General features: G+C 36.7%; 2 protein-coding genes across 3 annotated transcripts; one reads left to right on the top strand and one right to left on the bottom strand.

Moving 5' to 3' along the window:
* Positions 1 to 13,838: 13,838 nt before the first annotated feature.
* Positions 13,839 to 17,745, top strand: LOC127085503 (glycine-rich RNA-binding protein 3, mitochondrial). The gene is made up of 5 exons (XM_051026021.1): positions 13,839 to 13,999; positions 14,361 to 14,517; positions 15,114 to 15,182; positions 15,325 to 15,431; positions 16,644 to 17,745. The coding sequence occupies exons 2-5, from the start codon at positions 14,370 to 14,372 to the stop codon at positions 17,553 to 17,555; spliced, it is 1,236 nt and encodes a 411-aa protein (XP_050881978.1). The 5' UTR covers positions 13,839 to 13,999; positions 14,361 to 14,369; the 3' UTR covers positions 17,556 to 17,745.
* Positions 17,746 to 18,200: 455 nt separating this feature from the next.
* Positions 18,201 to 22,310, bottom strand: LOC127085502 (uncharacterized). 2 transcript variants are annotated; one of them, XM_051026019.1, is made up of 4 exons: positions 22,016 to 22,310; positions 20,737 to 21,917; positions 19,711 to 20,135; positions 18,201 to 19,035 (listed from the first exon to the last, which is right to left on the bottom strand). In XM_051026019.1, the coding sequence occupies exons 2-4, from the start codon at positions 21,542 to 21,544 to the stop codon at positions 18,292 to 18,294; spliced, it is 1,977 nt and encodes a 658-aa protein (XP_050881976.1). In that variant the 5' UTR covers positions 21,545 to 21,917; positions 22,016 to 22,310; the 3' UTR covers positions 18,201 to 18,291. The 2 variants fall into 2 exon arrangements, with proteins under 2 accessions (XP_050881976.1, XP_050881977.1); XM_051026020.1 differs by having other exon boundaries at positions 20,737 to 21,786; positions 22,016 to 22,218.
* Between the last annotated feature and the right edge of the window lie 686 nt (positions 22,311 to 22,996).

Here is a 22,996-nt window from a genome sequence, read left to right as displayed (position 1 = left end):
TCAGTCATATTCAAATGCACATATTAATTCAAATTAAATCAATGGACATTTACGCAACCAAAACAGAAAAGTAAAAACAAAAGCATCTTTTTTTTTGAAAGAGGGTTGTATTGATTTTGAAAGAAGGCCTATAAACAGGCAATTTGTGTACAAGGAGACAGAAATCCTAGTAAGAGGAAATTGTCGAAAACAAAGAGAAAGCTATGTGGAAGAAGTCCTATTGATTTTAAGCCTACTACTGTCATTATGTCTTCGAGCATCTCATCCCTTGTTGTCGGATAGAAGTGATTGGCTTGGTCAGTCCCTCGAACTTGGATGAAATTGACTAAGAACGGGACATAGTCATACGCTTTAATCCCTAATTTTTGCCTGGACCGCCTTTTCAGGTTTTCAGTCCACCAGGATACCCTTTTTTGCCCAAGCCGCCTTTTCAGGTTTTCGACTTGCCGGGTGTACATTTTTTTTATATATCCCTAATTTTTGCCCGAACCCTTTTGGTTCGCCGGGATGCCCTTACTTTTGCCTAGATACGTCGATCTAGCGGGTCTCTTTTATGCGTAGTATTTTTTAACTATGTCCGCGTTCACGGGATGTGGGAAGTCTTCACCATCCATAGTAGCGAGTATCATGGCTCCACCAGAAAATACCTTCTTAACCACAAATGGCCCTTCGTATGTGGGAGTCCATTTGCCTCTGGGATCACCTTGTGGTAGAATGATACGCTTGATCACCAAGTCGCCAAGTTGGTACACCTGTCTCTTAACTCTTTTGTTAAATGCCTGGGTCATGCATTTCTGATATATCTGCCCGTGACATACAGCCGCAAGTCTCTTCTCATCCATCAAATTTATCTGATCGAGTCGAGTCTGAATCCATTCGTCCTCGTCTAAGCCCACCTCTTTCATGATCCTTAGAGAGGGAATCTGAACTTCCACTGGTAAAACGGCTTCCATTCCATAGACTAAAGAGAAAGGGGTTGCCCCTGTCGAAGTGCGGTAACCATGAAGAGCAAAAGGTAACATCTCCTGCCGGTCTTTGTATGTTACTGTTATATTCTTGATATTGTTAGCAGCCTCCACGGCGCCGTTCGTCTTTGGCCGGTACGGAGAAGAGTTATGGTGCTTTATTTTGAACTGCGTGTAGAGTTCAGTTTAGTACCATTATCAGTGATAACTCTCTCGGGAGACAGCAGGTTTCTCAAGTAGATATTTGATAGAATCCATCTTAGAAATCAATAAAGTGGTATGATTCAACATATACTGTCTTAGTCGACGAGCAGCCTAGGCCAAAGCGTAGCAAGCTTTCTCGAACTGTGAGTATCTTGTTTCACAGTCGGTACCTTTTGCTAAGGCAGTGTATGACATGCTCTTTTCGACCAGACTCGTCATGTTGCCCCAGCACACCCTATTGAATTTTCTAACACGGTCAAATACATGATTAGAGGTCTTCCTTCAACTGGTAGCATTAGAATTGGAGGTTCTTGGAGATATTTCTTGATTTTGTCATTCATCATTCCATACCATCTCTTGATTTTGTCATAAGCTTCTTGGCACTCATCATTCCATACCATCTCTTGTTTTTTCTTTTTTAGTAATTTGAAGATGGGTTTGCAGGTAGCAGTCAAGTGTGGAACGAATCGGGCAATGTAATTCGAGTGCCCCAAGAAACTTCTGACTTCTCTCTTGTTTATTTCAGTACCCAGATTTACAATTTCAATTGATTCCTCATGCGGCTGTATGGTCTTTTCCTCTTGTAGTACCAGTCTGGCGAGTTCTCCAGGGACTTCACAATCCTCCTCACTTCCATCCTCGGCTTGGTAGATCGGATTTTCAAAGTCATAATGAACAGTAGCAGAGTCATTACCAACAGGATCCAGAGTGGATATGGATCGGCAAATTGTTACGTGAGTGTGTGCAAGAAAACATAGCTTGTTTTAAAAGAAGACAGGAAAGATAAAGAGCGCAATATTTGAATGCAAAAAGTCCATTGATTTATTGAATATGAATATGCTTATGAAATGACAAAACCCTTGAAAAATTAGCTATTATGCCCCGGGTATAGACACAATGCTTTGAAACACAAAAATAGCAATAACAATTACTCCTGACTAAAGGAAATCGGGATAGTGTCTTCAGCCTTCCAATTATTGGGTCCGTCACCAATTGTTGGGAAAATCCAGCTATCCAAGTCATAATCGTTATCAGTATCTTCCACAGCATTGACAGTCTCGTCATGATTAGGCAGAGGGGCAGTGATGCCATTAGGAGTCTCCGGAGGATCAAAGATAGTCGCCTGTATCTTCCCACTTCGAATGCCACTTTCAACATGTTCACCTGTTAATATAAGTTCAGTGAAACCCAATGAGGAACTCCTCAATAGATGGCTGTAGAATGGGCCAGTCAGTGTGCTCATGAACATGTCCACTAATTCTCGATCAGTCATAGGGGGTTTGACTCTGCCAGCCAAATCTCTCCACTTTTGAGCATATTCTTTGAAACTTTCTTTAGATCCCATAGTCATATTCTGCAACTGTAGCCGAGTAGGCGCTAGTTCAGAATTATACTGGTACTGTTTATAGAAAGCAGTTGCTAAATCAGTCCATGTGTGGATGTCAGAGCTCTCGAGCTGATAATACCACTCCAATTGTGTGCCAGACAGATTCTCTTGGAAGAAATGGATCCAGAGCTTCTTATTAGTGGTATACGGCTGAATCTTTCTCACATAAGCCCTTAGATGCATCTGAGGACAAGATGCCCCATCATACTGAGTGAAAGCGGGGACCTTGAATTTGCGAGGAATGATCACATCGGAGACTAAACCCAAACTTTCAAAATCCAGACCGGGCGCCTTCTGACCCTCCATGGCTAGCATGCGTTCTTCCAGCAGTTTGTACTTATCATCTCTTGGAGAGTACTGTTCATTTTCATACTCTTCATCTTCATCCTCAGGGTTAGAGAAATCAGGATTCTCCTCCTCTGAATCAATTTCCGCCCCCTCTTCTGGACCATTCGGGATTCCAAATTTGATTCCCGTAGCCTGTCCTTTACGCCTTCTGCCCGGGTTAATGAAGCTCACAACTTTCTTGTCCTTCTTCTTTTCGGCCAAAAGAGCCTTCAGTTCCTCCTGCCCCTTGGATAAGCTTAGCATCATCTCCTTGAACTGAGCATTCTGAGTCTGGAGATCTTTGACAGTTTGCTCGAGATCCATTTTTCTGTTTAAGAGGCAGACCGTGAGAATATGGTCCTTTAGAATACCTGTTATGCAATGTTATGTTATGTGATGCAATGCATGAAATGTTTTCAAGGACTTTTGGAATTTAACCTTGTATAGACTACCAAAAAAGGAAACTCTTTTTTTTTTTTTTTTTTTTTTTTTTTTTTTTTTTTTTTTTCATACAAAACAGAGCAAAGTTAAATCCCTAAGTCCTTGAAATGGTTAGTTCAATGTTATGATGTCATGATGTTATGATGTTATGATGTTATGAGGTTAAATAAATAACAAGCACAAGCAAGTCACACAACCATCATTCCTAGGTTTTAAGGCTTGCATGAGTTCCATAGGTAAGTACCCTCCCCACTGAAGTTTAGTTGGTTCAACCTGTCCTAGAATAGTAACCGGGTTCTAGAAGGATCTCAAATCATCGACCTTTCCTTAAGTCCACTTCAGTGCAACACCAAGTGGTTGACCGAAGCTTCCCTAAAGTCCAATCTCAAAGAGTGTAGTATCGAGTATCAACCAACCTCAGTCGGAACCGAAGCCAGTTATCTCACTACTTTCTAATGGCTAGGATGAGTCAATTAGGGTTCTAAAGGTCTGGTTAATGCTTTGATGACACCACGCGGAAGCCAAATTTTTCCTCAAATAACATGAGGACCATCAGGACAACCAAAGTGTCGCATTAACCGTAGCTATCATTTTGACCATTCCAGTATACGCCGGATAGTCGCGATGATCTATTGCTACTTACCTAAGGTACACTAGATCCGGGTGTAGGATCTTTCACTCAAAGCCCCCTTAAAAGAAGGAATGATAAAACATAAATGATTTTTTTTTTTTTTTAAGATGGACCTCTCTTTGTAGTCCCCAGCAGAGTCGCCAGTTCTGTCATACGGTGAACGGGACCTTATTGGATTTTTAATCGCAATGTCGCGGTTAGCAAGAGTCGCCACCGACTTTTCTTTTATCCCATAAGGAAAGGCGGAAAAGAACAGGAAAGACCTTAATTTAGATTCTTAGGTTCGGGAGGTACTTTATACAAAGGGAAGGTGTTAGGCACCCTTCGTATCCATGGTTATCCATGGGCTCTTAATTGCTCAATCATTTATGTTTTCTTTGTTTGAAAAAAGTGGTTGGGAAATGTATGAAAAATGTTTTGAAAATGAGAATTTAACTTTGTAATGATTCTTGCATGAATGTATACAAAGTGGTTATCTCGTTTAATTTAGAAAATAGTTTAGAAAAATATAACTCGGCAATGATCCTAGTACGGATGTATGCTAAGTGGTGATTTTCTAAAAAAGGATGTTTGAAAGGTGTAAGGTGGGAAAAGTATTTTTTATTATGAATGAGCAATTAAGGTTGTACCTGTCCGAGGTCTTTCCGGGCATTTCCTATCCTTATGAGGGTAAAACTGTCCTTACTATTGAGAAGTAAGTAGTTTTATCCTTGGGATGTAGAAGGGTCATCGTAGGGTCATTGATAGGTCATTGAAGGCAACCGTTGTAAGGATACCTTAGCATTCGAAGGGACGATCATCATTTAACCGTAGGCTACACCGAAGGGTCATCGAGGGACAAAATCGTATTTTCGAAGGCAACATCCGAGGGACTGTGATTTATTTTATGATGATTTAATCGAAGGGCCATTGCTAAGTGTATCCCCACATTCGCGGGACATGACCGTTATACCGTAATACCGTAAGGCAGCAAAGAGAGGTCCAAGATCACTTATTTAAAGGTCATATTTTAAAGTCAATTAAATAATTAAGTCCATACTAAAATCAATGCATTACAATTAATACATTAAAATTAATACATTAAAATTAAGGCATTAAAATGAACACATTAAAATTAATTAGACCACTTAGGGTGAGTCTCCACAAGGGTATCCCACAAATAAAGTGGGAGACCTAAACAGCAATCTTTTCTTGGGACATATGAACCTTTGCAAAATTCAGCAAACGGGTTAGAATACCAAATCAGGGTGCAATCGAGAGTTGCACCAAAGTAATAGGTAAACAAAGCATGGTTATGATAAAACAGCGGCGTCCATTACAACAATTCAGAGTATCCAGGCAGACTTAAGTTACATGCAAAACCTCAAATATATTTATGAATCTCAATTATGATATCACATGTGAATTAGGAACATAAAGTGATAATAGTAACGCAAACCTGTTTGCAATTGAGTCGCAACCTTGAATTGGCCGATCGGATAGAATTGAGCGGAGGTGACCTTGCTGCCGCCGTAAGATTAGATTCGGTAAAAAGGCACACAATAGTTTCCGTTGTAGAAACTATTGTGCAAAAAGAATCAACTAAATACCAAAAGGGAATCAGGAATTGCAAAAGAAATAGTGTAGCACTTGTAAAACACAATGCCTAAGCTGCTGGAAAAGAAGAACAAATGCAAAGGCGAAAACGGCAAAGGAAAAAGAATCTCGGCCAAAGCTCCCCTTTTTAGGTTTTCAAGGTGGCTATTTATATTAGTGTCATTAGGTCATGCATGCTGCCCAAAAAGTCTTCAACGTGCGCATGGATATAGTGGATGCAGGGCCCAACATTCCTCAACGGATCTTCAAGTCTCCGAAGCGTTGCCTGCGCCCACAAAGTAGGGGAATGGTGTGACGTTCGTCACACCATGTGTGACGCCCGTCACAGGGGTGTGCGAGGCGTGACGCTCGTCACAGCCTCTGTGACGCTCGTCACAGATGCCACACCCGTGTTCTTGTACTTTGGGTTGGGCTTTGCTGTTTGGTTGGTTTTCTTTCCTTTTTGCACCCCTTTTCCTCCGCTTCCAAATAAACCACTTTCATATTATCACTAGGTGAGCGTGTAGCGAGTAGGCCATTTTGGGTCATTCGCGAGCTGGGTCTTTGTTCCTTTAAGTGTCATAAAAATGAGTCGGAGTGCCCTGAAATGTCTTGAAATATTAATGGGCAATTTTTGGGGTATGACAATAGTCTTGATTCTACCATCAAGAATTTAAAGTCATTAAAACTCATTACCACCCAATTAAATGGTCATATCAATTTACATTAAAACCAAAATAAATCATACCCTTTTCAGAACAAAAATCTTAAAACTATGGACCACATTAAATTGGTTTTTTATTATTAATAATTAATATAATAAAAATAAGAAACCATTACATTCTCCCACTTGGTCCATAGAATTGATTATTGGCATAAATGAGTCATGGAAAACTTACTCAAGAAATAAATATGTGAGTCATAGAGATAGTCCCTCTTAAAGCGAGTAGCCTCATCTATGTATTACAACATGTCTATTTTCAAGTATATATTTGTAATGTGGTAACTAACTTGATGAATAAATCAATGTTTACTCTTGGTCCAGATGTAACATATTTTCTCAAACTGATGTGCGCATGAAAATGAGAAAACATCACAATATAAGAGTTTTATTAATAAACTGTATGTATACAATCATAAGGAGGACCCAAGTCCCGTGTTCTCTACATGATCCTTAAATTTTATTGGTGGCATGCCCTTAGTCAAAGGATCAGCGATCATTAAATCAGTACTAATGTGATTAATAACTACTATTTTATCTTTAACTCTTTCTCTAATGGCTAAATACTTTATGTCGATGTGCTTGCTTCGACTTCCACTTTTATTGTTCTTAGCCATAAAGACAGTTGCTGAATTATCGCAAAAAATCTTTAGAGATTTAGAAATAGAATCCATGATTCTAAGCCCAGAAATAAAACTCTTAAGCCATACACCGTGAGAAGTAGCCTCAAAATAGGAGACAAACTCGTCTTCCATAGTAGAAGTAGCAACCAAGGTTTGCTTAGTACTTCTCCATGAAATAGCTCCATCAGCCATCATAAAAATATATCCTGATGTTGATTTGCGAGAATTAACACAACCAGCAAAGTCGAAGTCTGAATAGCCGATCACATCAAGATTGTCCGTCTGCCTATACATTAGCATGTAATCTTTTGTTCCTTTAAGATATCTCAACACCTTCTTTGCAGCTTTCCAGTGATCCATACCTGGATTACTCTGATATCTTCCTAAGATTCCAACAGCAAATGCAATGTCGGGCCTTGTGCATACTTGAGCATACATGAGACTTCCAACAACATAAGCATATGGAATGTTCTTCATTTGTTCCCGCTCAAAATCATTCTTAGGGCATTGATTCAAATTAAATCTATCGCCCTTGACAATGGGTGCAACACTTGGTGAACAATCTTTCATTCTAAATCTCTCTAAAACTTTATTGATGTAGGTTTCTTGTGATAGACCCAAAATTCCTCGAAGTATATCTCTATGGATCTTAATGCCAATGACATAAGATGCCTTACCCATATCCTTCATATTAAAGTTTTTAGAGAGGAATTGTTTCACCTCATGTAGAAAACCTTTATCATTGGTTGCAAGTAGTATGTCATCCACATACGAAATGAGAAAATAAATTTTACTCTCACTGACCTTCTGGTATATACATTGATCCATGGGGTTTTCAATAAACCCAGATGAAGATATCATTTCATGGAATTTAAGATACCATTGACGAGAGGCTTGTTTTAAACCATATATGGATCTCTTAAGCTTGCAAACCAAATGCTCACCACTATTAGAAGAGAAACCTTCAGGTTGTTTCATATAAACCTCCTCCTTTAAATCACCCTTAAGAAAGGTTATTTTCATATCCATTTGATGAAACTCAAAGTCAAAATGTGCAACTAATGCCAAGATGACACGAAGAGAATCTTTCTTAGATACAGGAGAAAAAATATCAGCGTAATTGATTCCCTCCTTTTGAGTAAGTCCCTTAGCAACGAGTCTGGCCTTGTATCTCTCAATGTTGCCTAATGAATCTTTCTTGGTTTTAAAGACCCATTTACAACCAATGGCCTTTTCCCCATTAGGTAACTCTACAAGATCCCATACGTCATTGTTTTTCATGGAATTCATTTCATCATTCATGGCATCATACCACAAATTTGACTCTTTGCAACTCATGGCTTGTCTAAAGCTCTCAGGATCATTCTCAGCTCCAACATTATAGTCAGATTCTTGTAGATACACAATGTAATCATTAGGAATAGCTGATTTTCTTGTCCTAGTAGATCTTCTTAATGTTTGATCAACATTTTCTTGTGGATCTTGTTGTTTAACTAATTATTCATCATCTTGATGACCAACTTGATTTACTGGATCATCAGTAGCTTGTGGAGTCTCGATGATTGGTTGATCAACATCCACTTGAGGGATGTTGTAAATAGTAACCAATCTATTACTTGAAGTGGAAGGTTCATACTCTATATGATCATGCACAAAAATTGAATTTTTGATTTGATCGCTCCCACTAGTCAAATGATTTTCAAGAAACTTTGCATTTCTTGACTCCACAATCCTAGTTGTATGAGATGGACGTTAAAATCTATAACCTTTAGACCTTTCGGCATATCCAATGAAATACCCACTAGTGGTCCTCGGATCTAGTTTCTTTTCTTGTGGGTTATAAATCCTCACCTCAGACGGACATCCCCAAACGCGCATATGTCGTAAACTCGGCTTCCATCCTTTAAATAACTCAAATGGTGTCTTTGAGACAACCTTGGATGGAACCCAGTTTAGAATATACACAACCTTCTTTAGTGCTTCATTCCACAATGATTTAGGAAGATTAGAGTTGTTAAGCATACTCCGCACCATGTTCAATAATGTTCGGTTTCTTCTTTCTGCAACACCATTTTGGTTCGGAGAATCGGGCATGGTGTATTGGGAAACAATCCCATGTTCTTGAAGAAACTTAGAAAATGAACCAGGTGCTTGTCCACTCTCAGTGTATCTACCATAGTATTCACCATCCCGATCTGATCTCACTATCTTTATTTGTTTTCCACACTGGTTCTTGTAGATGTTTGATTGACTGCATTTTATGTTAAAACACTAATTGGAGTCTAATGTCTTGACTGATGTCATGACATGCTTTGTAGATGTTTGATTGACTGCATGTTGTGCTAAAACACTAACTGTACTATGATGTCTTGACTGATGTCATGACATACTTGAGTAGTATGCTGCAGGTTTAGCTAATACAGGATTTACTGAATGTCAACCTGGCTGGATAGTATGACATTCATCCCTGACAGCAGATACTGAGGTATAGAATAGCTGGTTGGCTGTTATAACTCAGTATGTAGTTCAGCCTGTTTATCAAGGGAATAACAGACCTGGCATAAGGCCTACTGTCTGAATGTCAAACTGGATGTTGTGACATTCATCAGTGACAACATATACTGAATAATAGGCAAGTTGGTTTTTCTGCTTCAGTTCAGTATTTAATTCAGTCTGTTCTTCAGGAGGATAACAGACCTGGCATAAGGCCCATTGTGAAAATGTCAAACTGGATGTCTTGACATTTATTACTGTAAGTTGATACTGAAGTATAGACTGGTTGGTCTTTTACAGTACAGTATTTAGCACAGTCTATTTTAAGGAAAATAACAGACTTAGCATATGGTCTATGTTCTGGACGTCAAACTGAATGTTGTGACATTCATTCCTGACAGCATATGCTAAATTGTAGGATGGTTAGTTTTTCTGTTTCAGGATTTTTCTCAGGCTATTCTTCAGGAATCCAACAGCTGATCTAAAATCCAGGAAACTAACAACTGAGCTACAATTAATGAACCTAACAAATAGCCTATTTGTTAGCACCCTAATATGTGGAAATTAGGTTAACTTGCTTAACCTTAATTTTAGGAACGCCTGTGTATAAAACTGAATTAGTTAATTCTGTTATTCTGTGATTAGTTAGAATCCTATGTGGCGTTATTTGTGGAGGTCTTGAAGACTCAATCAGAATAAACAGTTTCTAAATATGGAGATATTTTAGGAACTATATATGGAGAGATTTTAGGAACTAAAATCTTGAAGACCTTATTTGTAGCAGAAATTTTCTGCTGACTTTGTAACAGCAAAGAAGAAGTTTGCTGCGATTTCTGAAGGCCCAAATCCAGTTGGGTGCTTAGGTTATAAATAGCATATTATAACCTAGGTTTTGTAAGCCTCAAAGAATGTAAAATTAGGGGTGTGTGTGAGGTAAACCTCCCAACCTGTGGGAAGATTACCATGTGTTTCTCAGTGCTTGAAAGCATGAGATTATTTGTAACTCAAAGCCTGTAGGCAAGAGTTGTTATGTTCTTGAACGAAGCTGTGAAGCATGTTCAAGTTGTTTAACATTACATTGTATTTGTAGTGATAGGAATGGAAACTGGAGGTTTCTATCTAGGAGTTCCTAGGTATATATTGCATTGGGTAGGGATTAAGTGAAGAGTTGTAAATGGGGGAGTTTAGCTCTGAATTAATACTGCTGATAGTGGATCTTCTTCCTGGCTTGGTATGCCCCCAGAGTAGGTGATGTTGCACCGAACTGGGTTAACAATTACTTGTGTTTTTACCTTCTACACGTTATAATTCTGTCTGTTATAAAATAAGGTCAACCTGTAATGCTGTAACAGGTGATGTTCAAATCAATGGTGAGACATCATGCTGTTAACTGTGCAGGCTCAATAGAAGTAAGTGCTATGTTTGATCTTTGTTGTGTCGTTGTACCAGATGGACAGAACTGGGTGTTCTTCCATTCTATGATGATATAGTAGCAGATGTCGTGACATCTGTGAATATGTGCTTATCAGTACTGGGTTTTACTTTGTATAACTGTCTTGTTGTATTAGTAACAATGTTGGATTAGATGTCATTACTTGGAGTAGAACATCTGGACTCTGACTACACCAGAATTTCAGTTCTCAACTTCAGCCTTAAAGACTTTGAAGGCATCCAATGCTTCATATTTATTGTTAAGCAAATAAATATTCATATATCGTGAGTATTCATTTATGAAAGTGATGAAATATTTCTGGCCATGTGCATCCATATCAGGACAACATATGTTTGTATGAATTATTTTTAATATACTTGAACTTCTATTGGCACCTTTCTTAGACATGTTGGTCTGTTTTCCCTTAATGCAGTCAACACAAGTTTCAAAGTCAGCAAAATCTAGAGTATTAAGTATCCCGTCTTTTACTAACCTTTTAATTCTCTCTATGGAGATATGTCTTAATCTCCGATGCCATAACATAGAAGAATTCTCATTAATATTACACCGCTTAGTGCGAGTTTGAACATGCATTGAACTATAAATGGATTCGATTTGTAAATTAATATGATAAAGACCATCAGACAATATATCATTCCCAACACATTCCGAATTATAAAATAATTCAAACAAGGTATCTTTAAAATTAAAGGAATATCCAAAAGGTACAAGTCTAGAAACTGAAATCAAGTTTCATGAGAAACTTGGTACATAAAAGGTCCTTTCTAATTTCAAAACAAAACCATTATTCAAAATTAAATTGCAAGTTCCAATAGCTTCCACATGTGAGCCCATCCTGCTTCCTGATAGGACAGTCCGCTCACTTCCCACTAGCTTCCTTAGGTTTTGCATACCCTGCAAGGAATTTGTTATACGAATTGTTGATCCAGAATCAATCCATCAGGTGTTAATATTAACATCGGTCATATTAGATTCATAACAAACAAATGAGACTAAATTACCTTTCTTCTCAAGCCATTCTTTGAATCCAGCGCATTCCTTCTTCATGTGTCCTCCCTTTTTACAGAAGTAACACCTTGCTTCTTTCTTGATATCATCTTGCGGTGGTATTTTGAATTTCCCTTTCTGATTGGCTTGTGACTTGTCAGTTTTGAAAGCTTTGTTCTTCCCGCGAGTGCTTGTCAATAATGCACTCTCACTCTGTTCCATTACAAGCCTTTCTTCTTCCTGAACACACATGGTCATTAATTCATTGATTGACCATTTGTCTTTTTGTGTATTGTAGGAGATCTTGAAAGGCCCATACTCAACCGGAAAAGAGTTCAGAATATAGTGCACCAGGAAGGAGTCAGACATATCAACCTCAAGTTTCTTAAGTTGAGCTGAAATGTCATGCATTTTTATTATGTGTTCACGCACACCTTATAGTTATCTCCTCTGAGCTCAGGAATATCACATCGGATATCAGAAAAATCAGCAGGTTGAGAAGCTAAAAAGATAAACAAAATTGATGTCAAAATTTGAGGCATAAATATTATCCAAATTGTATGTATTATCAATATAAACATACCATAAAATAAATCTTGCAACATAAAAATTACTTGTGGGCTAAATTTTAATGTAATAAGATTTAAAAAAATTGCGATAGATTTTTTAAACCTCACACTTTACGTGCATGATATAATTTTGTTTTTCTATCCAAAATTAATACTTTATGATAAAACTATCAAATTATGTACCAATTCATAATTCCTGTGGGCAAGTTATGAAAACATTTTGACATTTTTTCCCAGTTAATCATACAAATATAATAAAAATTCCTGTAGGATAAAATTCATTATACCACGTATAATTAATTACAATTTTATGTCTAATAATTTATGTGATCTCAAAACTTTAAAAAAATAATCTCAATTAATTTAAGGATGTTGTGGCTAATCAAAATTAATCAAAATTATAACGATCATTAGACATAGTAACTCAATTATATGAGAGAACAAAATTAAATAAATAAGATCTCTTATACAATTGCTTAACAAAATAATAATATTCTAAATCAATTTTAATTTATGCACAAATTTAATTCAAAGATTAAATAATAAGGCATAATGATCGGTAAAAATGAAATCATATGGATATGAACAGAATTAAAATACATGTTTAACAAATCAGCCCAGAGGTAACATTCATGAATGTCATGGATCAGGTCCTAAAGGATATTGGTGTTGAGATTATTTAGGCAGTGTTCAGGGATAAATCTTTAGAGGAGTATTTTTCAGAGGACGTGCACACTAAGAAGGAAATCTAATTCCTCGAGTTAAAGTAGATAAATATGACAATCGTTGAATACGCTACTAAAATTCCGTCTATCGATAATTTGAGTCACTCACCGTTTATATTCATATATCAAATTCAATAATATTAAACATAAATGAATGTATTGAAAAAAAACTTATATCATACCTTAGTTAGAGATAGAATTCCCAAATAATTTATATATAATGACCATCTTTCGATTACCAACAATTTTATAAACATAAATTAAATATCACCAAAACATCAATAAATAAATAAAAATTGTATCGTAATAAATCTTATTCCGTCACTCCACAATCCATCAACAATAGAAAATCAAATCAATGTAATTATATGTAATTCACTTACACAAGACACATTGACAAAGGTATTATCCGTTTGAAAGTTTTACATAAATAACATTATTTCATCACAAATAATTATTGAAAATGAATGAATATTACAAATATTTTTTCTTGACAAGCAAACATAGTGGGATAATTGAAATAATAACATTTCATCCATTAAACATTCTAATAAAAATAAATTCTCAAAAATAAATATCCCTATCTAAGATCATTTGGATGAAGTGACATATCTTTTTCGACTTAATCAAATATCTTCAATTTGAATTCAATCTTAGAGACATAACACTTTAATTTCGTGTAAAAATATTCGATTTATAAAAAATAAATAAATATCCCTACTTTGACAAAAATACTCTTCATATAAGAAAGAAAGCATCCAAGGGCTAGTTTATATTATCTCTTGTAAGAATCAACGGTTGATATCAATTCAAACAACAACAAGGTTCTCTTAAACCCCTTTTGCAAAACCTCTCTAGGGTTTAAGCAGAAGAGAAAATCACCGAGAACAAATCCAAGGTACGTTCTCTTCCTCCAACCTTTTCTTTATGCTTGTCTTCAATTACAGCTTCACTTTCTTTGTATAAGATGAAAGTTTTGTTATGATCCTTTTCCATTACATTAGTTTTATCTTTGATCATAGATTCACAAAATCTCTTTCTGGTTCTTGAATAAAAACCATAAGATTAACGGGATGAGAAAAATTTTCAACTTTTTGTTAAGTTTATTGAGATTTTATGTTATTTTGTTGATTTTTCCTTCAGGGTTTATTGATGTTTGTGGTTTTAGGTATAGATTGTATGTTCAGATTTTGTGTGTTTATGTTGTATTCTGAATGTGATTAATGAAATATAGTTAATTTTTTGATAATTTTCATTAGGTTGCAGAAATGGCTTTCTTTGGTAGAGTTGGGAATATAATAAGAAATGCAGCAAATGTGAAGATCAGTTCTGAGTTTAAGTTACGTTCTTTCCCGTCTGTTTTCCAAGCCATACGGTGCTTTTCGAGTACTCCATCTACAAAGCTGTTTGTAGGAGGTGAGTTTTAATTACAATCTACTCTATTTTGCATACACATGGTGTTTTGTTTTTACTAAGCTTTATAGCACCGGCACCTCCGAAAAATGTCAGTGTTTGAAACCGACATTGACACTTGTTAATGCGATTAAATTATTCATTTTTTTCAAATTATTACCGGTGTCGATGGGTCAGTGTCGGTGTTGTGTTTCCGGTGTCTGTGCTTCATAGATTGAAAGGAAACCTTGTTGGAGGTTCACAGTTTAAGCTGTGAAGCTATAAAGCACCGACACAACAAAAACACCGAACACGTAGACACTGCTAAATAGTTTAGGACAGTAGAACTGATTGAATATAAATCTATGTGTCTGAGTTGAACACGACACATGACAAACACCAAACATGCCTTCGATTTGAATTTTTGGTGCTACCTAGTTGTGCAGTCAATCTCTTGTAAAAGCAAGATACTTTTGCTGTCATAAATCCGTAATGGGTTTGACCCTTGTTTTAGACCCTTGTTTTAGGCCCTGTCGTGTCCAGGACAGGTAGAAACTTTATAGTTATAGTTGATAATACTTATAGTGATTAAGAATAATTACATTACATATGTGTTACAGGTGTTTCTTATTCTACGGATGAACAAAGTTTGAGGGAAGTTTTTGCAAGATACGGTGAAGTTGTTGATGGTGAGTAGTCAGATTATCCACTTTTCTTCTGCCTTTTATAAATACTTTTAGGGGGGACGGGAATTCAATTGAAAAACTGTTGCAGTCATTTGTGTTGATTGAAGTCATTACTAATTGCTGTTTAACCTCATTGATGTTGTAGTGAGGATAATTATGGATCGTGAAACTGGTAGGTCAAAAGGATTTGGCTTTATTACTTACAATACAGTTGAGGAAGCATCAAGTGCCATTCAAGCCTTGGATGGACAGGTAGTGGAGACTGTTGTTCTTAGTATTATTAGTGTTTCATTATTAGTAACAATAAACTGCAGAATGATCGTATACACATAACACATACGAATAATGAAATTTCATAGGTAAGTCATTAAATGAAGCTTAGGTGTTAATTTTATACGCTTCTTTAACTGTCGGTGCATGTGTCTGAGTTTGTAGATGCTGTTGCTTTTTTGTTATGTGTCCTTAGAAATGTAGAGCTTTTACAAATGTGTCTAATTATTTACGTTACTACTAATGTGGCTGTGACTAATACCAGAGTAATCATTCCCGGATAGCGGCACGGAGCGGACGACTCCAAAAGTGGGATAGCTGGATAGCTATAGCGTATAGCAGGATGACTTCTCTATTTGATCATATTTTGGACAGATTACATATAATAATTATAAACATATATTTAATGTAAAATTAAACAAATAGCTCAACTCATAAAATATTCATAAATCAAACCACACATGGCTCTTGAAGTGCATAAATGACTATGAAGGAAGGTTTAGGTTGAGTCTCAACTCAAATTTGGTTGAAAAACTCAATTACCATTAAAACATTGCAAGTTTAAGGGGTATTTTCAGTTTTTTAGAGGGGAAAAGGATAGCAAACCAGAAACCAGTCCAGTCCGGGCTGGGAACCGTTCTGCTCTGCTATCCCGCTATTATATATAGCTGCCGCTGTAGTATTCTGCACCGCTAAGGCTCTTCCCATAGCGGTCGGCCTCCGCTCCGCTATGCTATAGAGGGATAGCATCGTTATTGACTACTCTGACTAATACCATTTGTTTAGGTTCTGATCATGACAATTTTCTTGAACTAGTTGGTTGTCTCATTATTTTGAACTGTAAGATTGAGTATTATTAAATAGCTAATCCATTGTGAAGTCCATAACAGATAGAGAACCTCATCCTTGAGGCTTACCTGCTATTGTGGTTCCTTCATTTCATAGGTCATAAGTGAGAAGATATTCATACGGTCTCCAGTTAAAATTTTCATTATTAGGAACTTATAATGCTTCTACATGTTGTATTTTATTTATCTATAAATCTAAGTAACTTAACTGCAATAATATAAACTACTTTATAACTTCACAAGTGAGGCGGTACCTGGTATGTTACATACCATTCTTTGACCTTACAAGTTAATTCAATTTTGCATATATATTGAATCAATTATCTGAGCGTAATTTTGTTTTCAGGATTTGCATGGCCGTCGGGTTGGTGTAAATTTTGCCAACGAAAGAGCCCGTGGAGGATATGGCGGTGATGGTGGTTTTGGTGGATCTTATGGAAACACTTCCTATGGCGGTGGTGGTGGTGCTGGATATCAGGGTGGTTATGGTAACTCTCCCTACGGTGCTGCTCCAAGTGGTGGTGGGTATGGTGATGCTGGTGGTAATGTCACTGGAGGTTATGGTGGAGGTGGTTATGGAAGCACTTACAATGATGGAACTACTAGTGGAGGTTATGGTGGCAACAATGCAAATTATGGTGCTCCTGTTGGTGGTGGTGAAAGCAATACTCTTAACTATGGCAGTGCTCCCGCTGTTGGTGGTGGTGAAAGCAATACTCTTAACTATGGCAGTGCTCCCGCTGTTGGTGGTTATGGCGGTGGTAACAATGGGAATTACGGTGCTGCTGATACTGTTAACTATGGTAGTGCTCCTAGTGTGGGTGGTTATGGTGGTGGTAACAATGCAAGTTACGGTGGTGGAGAAAGCAATTCTGTTAACTATAGTAGTACTCCTGGTGTTGGTGGTTATGGCAGTGGTAATGCAAGTTATGGTGCTGCTGTAGGTGGTGTAGAAAGCAATTCTGTTAACTATAGTAGTGCTCCTGGTGTTGGTGGTTATGGCAGTGGTAATGCAAATTATGGTGCTGCTGTAGGTGGTGTAGAAAGCAATTCTGTTAACTATGGTACTGCTCCTGTTGATGGTGGTTATGGTGGTGCTTCTGCTACAGCTGCTGGTCCGAGCAACGGTTTTGCTGGTAGTCAATACCCTGGAAGTGCAGCGGGATATGGCAGTGGAGGACTTGGACATGGTGAAAGTGGTCAAGAAAATTTCAGGAATGACGATCATGAAGCGAATGCTTTTGCTAAACGGGCTTGATGGAGCCTTGGAAAGTCTTTAGGTGTTTACCAAAATTATGTGGATTTGCTCCTGATATTCTTTTCTAGCATGTATAATCAGAAAGAAATGTGACTCTTATTCTGTGCCCGATCCCTTTGTCATGAATCAGGAATCTAAATTTTGTTGCATGTTTTGATAAATTGAAATCTTCACAGGAGTTTGAGTCTCATTGACACTGCTTTAAAACATTGTTTGGGTTTATATATACTGGTAGAAACTGGTATGTATCATTCAGAAAATTAATGAACAAACACAGAATTTGTAACCAATGTACTGAGCCAATCATGTTAAGTTTCTTCCTCAAGCAATCTATAAATTTCCGTTGTTCATTATAACAGTTTTAAGCTGTGTTTAAGAATTCAAACCATATGGGACTGTTTGTTTAACCAGCCTTTCCTATACCTCAGTTATTTTGACAGTTCGAGTGAGGTTTTATCCTATAGCCCGAGCTAGTTCAATGTCTGATTTATTTTTCAAAACACCGGTTTTAAGGACATGGGTTGTGGAAAGCCACTTCCTGGTCATTCATTCTACTTTCATTTTTGACAGAATATTCATTCTAGTTTCTTGATGACAGTAATAATATAATTGTAGAATCAAAAGTTACTATTATCAAGGACAAGATCAGATCAAATGAAGCTTTTACTATATTCTTCAATAAGTAATACCCTTTTTTTTCTTTTTCTATTCCTACATTCCTAAGAACTAGATGATATCAATGTTGTTCATCTTCATCCATAGAATACAATATCTTTTTTGCATTTTGAAAAAGCGGAGAACCTTTCTTGGTTCTCTCAACAATTTGCCTTATCAATTGCCTCTCCACCTCATCATTATCACAATCACAGCTTTCATCTCCACTAACATTTAATTCACTAAAGCTTTCTCCTTCCAACATTGTCTCCTTGCTAAAATAGGGTTCCCTTGAAAGACTTCCTTCATCAACTACCGAGTTCGTCGCCGAACTGTGCTCAAAACCTGTTGCATGCCAGTCATGTGAAAGTGAACCTTCTTTGTTGTCATCATCACTATCATGAATGTTGGTTGATGGTGAATTGTCTTCAGAATCATTTATCTTTATTAACTCTTCATAGGCTTCATTGTATGCATCAAGTGCTTCACCTGATAAATTGAGAATTAAGGGCTGAGACATAGTCTCGCAATCTTCGCGAGCCATCAACAGGTTTCCTTTAGTAGGAGAAGACGCCTTTTCAAAACTACCATCATGTTTGGATTCCAAAAACCTTACTCGCCTTTGGCTATTTTCAAGGGCAATCTCAAGCTCCTTCACTCGTTTCTCGAGTTGGTGTTGTATGACTTCGTGCAAACGTACACTCAGTTCATGCGGTGAAACTCCGTAGTTTGAAGGAAGAGGTGTAGTGACATTGGCATCTGTTCCACCGAACGTGTTGGCTGGCAACTCACCTTGAGCAAAATCTGCTACAAAGTCCGGGTCAATCTGCAAAAATATTGCATTGTTAACACTCATGGTCATATTTAAGAGTTGTCATCTTAATCGATAATATTTTACAAAACGTAAGAATGCAAACGTGAGTGAAATAGCATATGGTAAAACGTCCATTGGTTTCGTCAAATGAATGTTAGTAAAAATCAGTATTTTCCATAAACACAAAATGCAAATGTGTTGGAATTTCTAGGGAAAAACAACACATGAAACATTAAGCAAAGAGAGCTAAAACCGTATCTATATCTTTGGGAGGATTGTTTTCCGGTTGTTATTCCACACACCAACACAAGATAGTCGCGAGAAACTCAGTTACTGCCACAATTCCATTTTTCACTAGAAGTTGAACAAACAAGCATATGTTTGGATTGACAGCGAGTTTGGCAGAATCACGGTGTGTTACTGTGATTTTGACAGAAGTTACATTTTGGAGTTTCAACAAAATCACAGTGGCACATTGATTTTGCCAAATTCAACATCAATCCAAACATGTACTAAATGATAAGAATGCATATAAATAGAAAAGGGTCATTTCCATTCTTTGATATTTCCATCATTGTCTTCAACGAGAAAGTTCATACATGGAAAAACTAATAAAACGATATATTTCAAGACAAAGTTGCGTCAAAGAATCGTGTAGATACTAAAAAATGTGACAGTTATGCTCACCTCAACAAGCTCAGATAATTTTCTATCAAGGCTTGAATTATTCATGTCCAACCCTAATCTCTCAAGTTCAGCTTCAAGCTCTGCTTCAATTTTGCTCATAGATTCCGAACTTTGTTCTTCCTTCTTATCATATGACGATTCTTTGCATTCTATTCTTGGAGAGCAGTCCACGTGTTTTTCAGGGGAAAATTCATGTAGCTCCTTACTATTGAAGGAATGATCACATGTTTCTTGTGAACCGTAATTTTCGTTATGTAACTCCTTCACGGTTAACGAATCTTTCATATCAAGTTCATCTTGAAGGTCTTGAACCAAGTTCTCACTCTGCTTCAACAATTCTCGTAACTTGATTATTTCTTTTTTATTTCCCACGATGGAAATTATCATCCCAAGAGAAATCCCAAAGCAGAAGAGAAACGTCGGATCTGATGATTGCAGATGCGTTAATAAACAACTATCAAACAACTATCAGTGTAAAACGCAATACATAACAGAAATCAAGTATGAATGTTCATCAAGTAAACAGTCAATTCGGTCAATAAATAGTGACTATCTTCTCCGAATGTGTCAAAATTACAAAAACATCCGTGCGCGTACATTCTTGAACACATTGGAGAATGTTTTTGTAATTTTGATTAATTCAAGGACTATAGTAATATCGCTCGACACATTCAAGGATCAAAATCACCATTTACTCGGTGTTGTCGATGGAGGATGACGGTCCATTGCGAAGAGCCAAAATCCCGCCATTCCAGCCGCTTTGCAGCGAAGTTATAGCAGATTATGGCAGAAAAAACCGCAATATCGGCCGATATTTACCATCGTGGTGAGCCCAGAAACCGCCATGTATATCCGTCATAGCGGCCATGGCGCCGCTATTTGATAACACTCACATTGGCCTAATTTTTACGCAATGTAAAAGTTTGCAACCATGGTTCTTAACACAGGCATGAGCAAGAAATACATGAACAGATATTTCAAACACAACGCAGGCTAATGATATTTGCTTTAAATCAGAAATTATACCATATCGGGTGAGTTTTCCACTAAGCACGTCATCAGAAAAGCTTGACCTTCGATTTCGTCCAATAATTGCATCCAGCTTCATCTTCTTGGTATCATTTTTGTCTTTTGCACGACCAGCTTTATGCAACTTATGCTCACTCGCAGTTGACGAATTGATCAAAGTATCACTGCCTCTATTGACTATTCGGCTTCCATTGCTTACCCGAAACGATCTTGTGGCCGTACTTGATAATGAAAGAGGACTGAAAACAAACTCTTCCATTTTAGCATGTTCTTTATATATCTGAGCCATGAAACAACTTTCTAATGAATTTAACGGTCTACTAACATGCTTGGAAAAACGTTTAGCCGATAAACAGGTTTTATGCCCGAAAGAGTTGTGTATAGGAACCACATTGGTAGAAAAATCTGGAAGAAAGAAACCACGGTTGCCAAAAGTATCACTATTTCGCTCATCTCCGTCTTCACCATGCTTAAAGCTATCATCATATTCGTATGGTGATAATGGCACGGCTAAGTTCGATATAGACAGCAAATCACTCTCATTATACTTTCGATTAGACGACATATCTCCTGTCGAAAAACCATCCATGGAACTCAAACCCAAAGACTTCTCATCCAAACCCCCTCGATCTAAAGAAACATCTTTTCCCATTTCTTGTCTCTGTGTATCTTTGACCAACGATAAACAGTAACTCGACGACTCAACATTCTCAAATTTCGAATCCTCTAAAGACAAACTATACAAACCATCACCATTCTCCGAACTCCTGTTCCAATATTTAGCTAAGAAACGACACAAATCCATTCTTAACCCAACATCATCAATCGCAGATCACATAAAATAACAGTTTGTTTAAATTCCGCTTCGCGATAGCAGTATATCCCAACTATCGCCGTTATCCGTTATCCGACAACACTGCACTAAACACTAAACAAGCTCCACAATACAAACTACCCTCTTTCTTTCAATCATCAAACAACCAAATGAAGAACTTTCCATGAATGAATCAACAAACACCCTTCAAGTATTCTCACAATAACAAAACCCTAAATGCAAACATTCAAAGAAAAAAACACAATTCACTCCAACAAAACTGAAATTACTCCAAGGAACCAAATTTCACTATGAAAGTATAGAAGTAGAAGCGTCACTGCAAAACCCTTATATGAGAAAACCCCTAATAAAAGAAAAATGGTGTTTGTTGTTAATTTTTTTCTGGCATTGAAGAAAAAAAAAACGAAACAAGTACAAAAAAAAAGAAATAAAAAAGCTTACTTTCCGGAAATTCCTCAGTATTCGTGAAACGAAATCTAGGACACACGAAGTATTGTCGAATCTCGCAGGTTGTTGTTTGGAAACAATAAAAGATTGAGACTCGTTTCGTTACACCGTTATCTTCAACGAAGTATTTTCACGGATGAAAAAAAATTAACGTTTTGTTGCTGAGGAAAATATCAACAAATAATAATTTTATTAGTTGTTTAGTTTTTTTATTTTATTTTTATTTTTCTGCGAATAAATTGAAATGCATAGTAGTGTTCACCACCACCGAGTCACTGGAATCTCATCTAATTTTTGGCGTGTGTCACGTCATAAAGATAGATAGATCTTTTTGTATTAAAAATATTAAATAAACAGAGAAAAGGAAAGTATTAATTGATTGATAATTATCAAAGTGTCTTTTCGGATTTTTATTTAAGATTGTGATTAGTTGTAATAAATATATAAAAAAAGAAAAAACAATGGAAAAAAAGAAAGAGAAAAAAAAAGATAGTTAGTGTTATTTTTTATTTTATTGATAAGATAATTAAATGTTATTTTTTATCCTAATAAATCATTAAATTAATTGTCTATGATAGGATATTTGATATAAGACGTACGTTTGAACATGTACTATTTTACTTAATATACAAATTTTTTATGGAATACATCAAATAATAGTTAAAGATATTTGATCTTTGAAATTTAGATTCGTAAGTTACGAAGATTGAACTCCGAATGCGCCTTAACACACCAGACACATGTCAAATCTTAGAACCACATAATTTAAAAATAATTTGGAGATAAATGTTTGAATTTTCTACAGAGATTGGAATTCTAACGCTTCTGTTTAAGTATTCACGCTTGTAGTGTTATATTCGTAAAAGGACTCTACTGGAGCGATGGTTATAGAACGCCCAAGGAGAGGCAATAACATGTCGCCCATAGGTGTGGTATCACCTCACCCACATATGCCTTCTTATTGCTTAAGCATGA

Source organism: Lathyrus oleraceus, chromosome 5 (assembly GCF_024323335.1).
Source record: "Lathyrus oleraceus cultivar Zhongwan6 chromosome 5, CAAS_Psat_ZW6_1.0, whole genome shotgun sequence".
NCBI lineage: Eukaryota > Viridiplantae > Streptophyta > Magnoliopsida > Fabales > Fabaceae > Lathyrus > Lathyrus oleraceus.
Note: the sequence above shows the minus strand (reverse complement) of the source record. Positions and strands in the feature narration are given on the sequence as shown.